We start from the raw sequence: 2234 nt of genomic DNA, 5'->3' as shown, positions 1-2234 counted from the left end.
GGATGTAAAGTCGACTAAATTTGCGCTAAATTTGCGCTAAATTTGCACTAAAGTTGCACTAAATTCGCACTAAATTCGCGCTAAAGTGCACTCAAGATGCAGTACATAAACACTTCACACCGCACTAAATTTAGACCCAGGCGCCCTCCGATACAAAAGTGGGGACGCGCCTGGCGGCGCGCCCCCAAAAATTCTTTTTCATGGGGGGGCACGCTTGCTCGCTTAACACTCACACACACACCGAGCCCGACACATTCGTACGTGTATGCACAGTTCAACACAGAGCACTCAATGCTCCCTGTGTGTGAGTACCAGCCCGCACCAGCACGCACCAGTCCGCTCCTACACCACTTCAACAGAGCACGTACACATGTCCCACAAACATACACGCACTCCCCCCTCACACTTTTGCGTGATGCGCTCCCTTCTCACTTCCCGTCTCCCGTACGAACCCCAATTGCCGTGTCTTCTATGAGATGCCCCCCTCGTTACATTTCGTTCACGAAGTGGGCATGTGCGCCTAGGGTAGGGCTCACGGCCACGGAAGCGATGAGCAGCGAGCAGAGCGTGAGCACATCGTACACGGGCAGATTGAACTTCTGGCGCAGCGCGTTCGAATAGCCTGTGATCTCATATTCGAATAGTAAGGCCGCGAGAATCGGACGGCTAGGGGGCCAGGGCCACCCTCCACCTGGCAGCTCGGTGCACTCGAGTAGAATCGCACCTTTGGGAGGAGGGATACGCAAGGATGGCGGGGAGGATTTGTGCAGCACGAGCTGCTGGGGCGCACAAACCGATAGGGCTTGGTGCTGTGGCCGTGAAGGCCTCCACCACCGCCCCGACAATGCCAGCCTCTGCGAGCAACGGGTCCACAGTTGTACCTGAGGCAACCTCTGCGCCGAATCCGCGCACCTGCTCCAGCCCGCAGACGCGAAGTCTCTTCAGAGGGACATGTGGCGGAATCAGTGTTTCCGCGTGCCGCTTGAAGTTCGTGCCGTTGGAGGTAAGGACGAGGATGACGTCCTCTGGGGGCAGCGACAGCAAGAGAGTCGGCAGCAGGTCGAGAGTCGACATCAGTGTCGGCATCCCGGAGCGCGCGGCGCAGAAAGAGTTGATGTTGGCCATGAATCCGCATGAAGAGGAGAGGCACCGGCACTCAAGCTCGCGAAGCTCGGCCAAAGTTTGCTTGAGATTGGCAAGGATGAGCTCGGGCAGGTAGATGTAGACGACGCCCACAGCGCGCCCATTCACTACCCATGGTTCAGTGAACGAGGGATTGCGTGCACGCGGCGGCTGGTTGCCGCCGACTTCAAAGAGGTGCTGCGGATCGCCCTGAGTCCCGCGGATCCTGACCTCGCCCCGCGTGAGCTGCAGCTGATCAGGTGCGTTCACGGGGTGTCCAGAGACGCAGACGGAGAACGTGTATCCTTCTGCTCTCCTGTAGATGATATCCGTTTGGGACAAGCTCTCCGACCCCTGTAGGCTCTGTGGTGCCACCCCCTGTAGGCTCTGTGGTGCCACCAGATCTCCAAGCACCGCGGTCTTTGCCGTCCGCGGCTGATCAAGTCTGACGATTCCAATCCTCGGAGTCTTAGGCCGCAGCATGGTGATCAATGACTATTATGATTAGGCATCGTGAGCACTGGTTCTGATCTGGCGGTCAGCTGGTGGATCATGTCGGCACGCGATAGCCAGGCGATCGCGTCGTTACTCTGTTGCAGCCGTGAGTTGCAGACTCGTAAACTCCGTAAACTTCTGCGGCTTCGTTAGCTTCTCATGCGCCGCTGTACAACGAGGAAAGTCTCGGCTTGGATTCACGCCCCGGCGGGGGTGATATTGGATGGGCACCCCGGGCCGCGCGAGAGAGGGGGCTGTATCTCCCGCGATGTGTCGCGGACAAACCCAAGTAGACGCCCGGTCGGGCGGGGGGGTGGTACGCTGCGTGGGGCGAGATTTTAAATGTTATTGCTAAAAGCTCTCTCTCTGTCTCTCTTCTCGCGCCGCGCCTTGACTCGGCGTGCGGAGTCACCCTCGCGACTCGGCGCTGAGCGACTCATTGCAAGGTTGCGGGCGAGGCGCATCGCCTCCCGCTCGTCGGTCTTGTCCATATAGCATGCATGCCATTCCGCCCGTGCGGCCTCGAGCTCCGCGCCCTCGAGGCAGCCAGCAATGCGCCGTGGCGGCAGTCTGGGGAAGACGTGCATTCGGCCGCGGCCTGGGTCCCCAGGCGCGAT

At 59.4% G+C, this 2234-nt stretch overlaps 1 protein-coding gene across 1 annotated transcript; it reads right to left on the bottom strand.

Moving 5' to 3' along the window:
- Positions 1 to 488: 488 nt before the first annotated feature.
- EMIHUDRAFT_253221 (hypothetical protein) lies at positions 489 to 1605 on the bottom strand (the record flags this gene model as incomplete). Its single annotated transcript, XM_005785304.1, has 3 exons — positions 489 to 622; positions 692 to 724; positions 795 to 1605. The coding sequence occupies 3 exons, from the start codon at positions 1603 to 1605 to the stop codon at positions 489 to 491; spliced, it is 978 nt and encodes a 325-aa protein (XP_005785361.1).
- Between the last annotated feature and the right edge of the window lie 629 nt (positions 1606 to 2234).

The sequence above is a fragment of the Emiliania huxleyi genome (genome assembly GCF_000372725.1).
Source record: "Emiliania huxleyi CCMP1516 chromosome Unknown EMIHUscaffold_1612, whole genome shotgun sequence".
Taxonomy (NCBI): Eukaryota; Haptophyta; order Isochrysidales; family Noelaerhabdaceae; genus Emiliania; species Emiliania huxleyi.
Note: the sequence above shows the minus strand (reverse complement) of the source record. Positions and strands in the feature narration are given on the sequence as shown.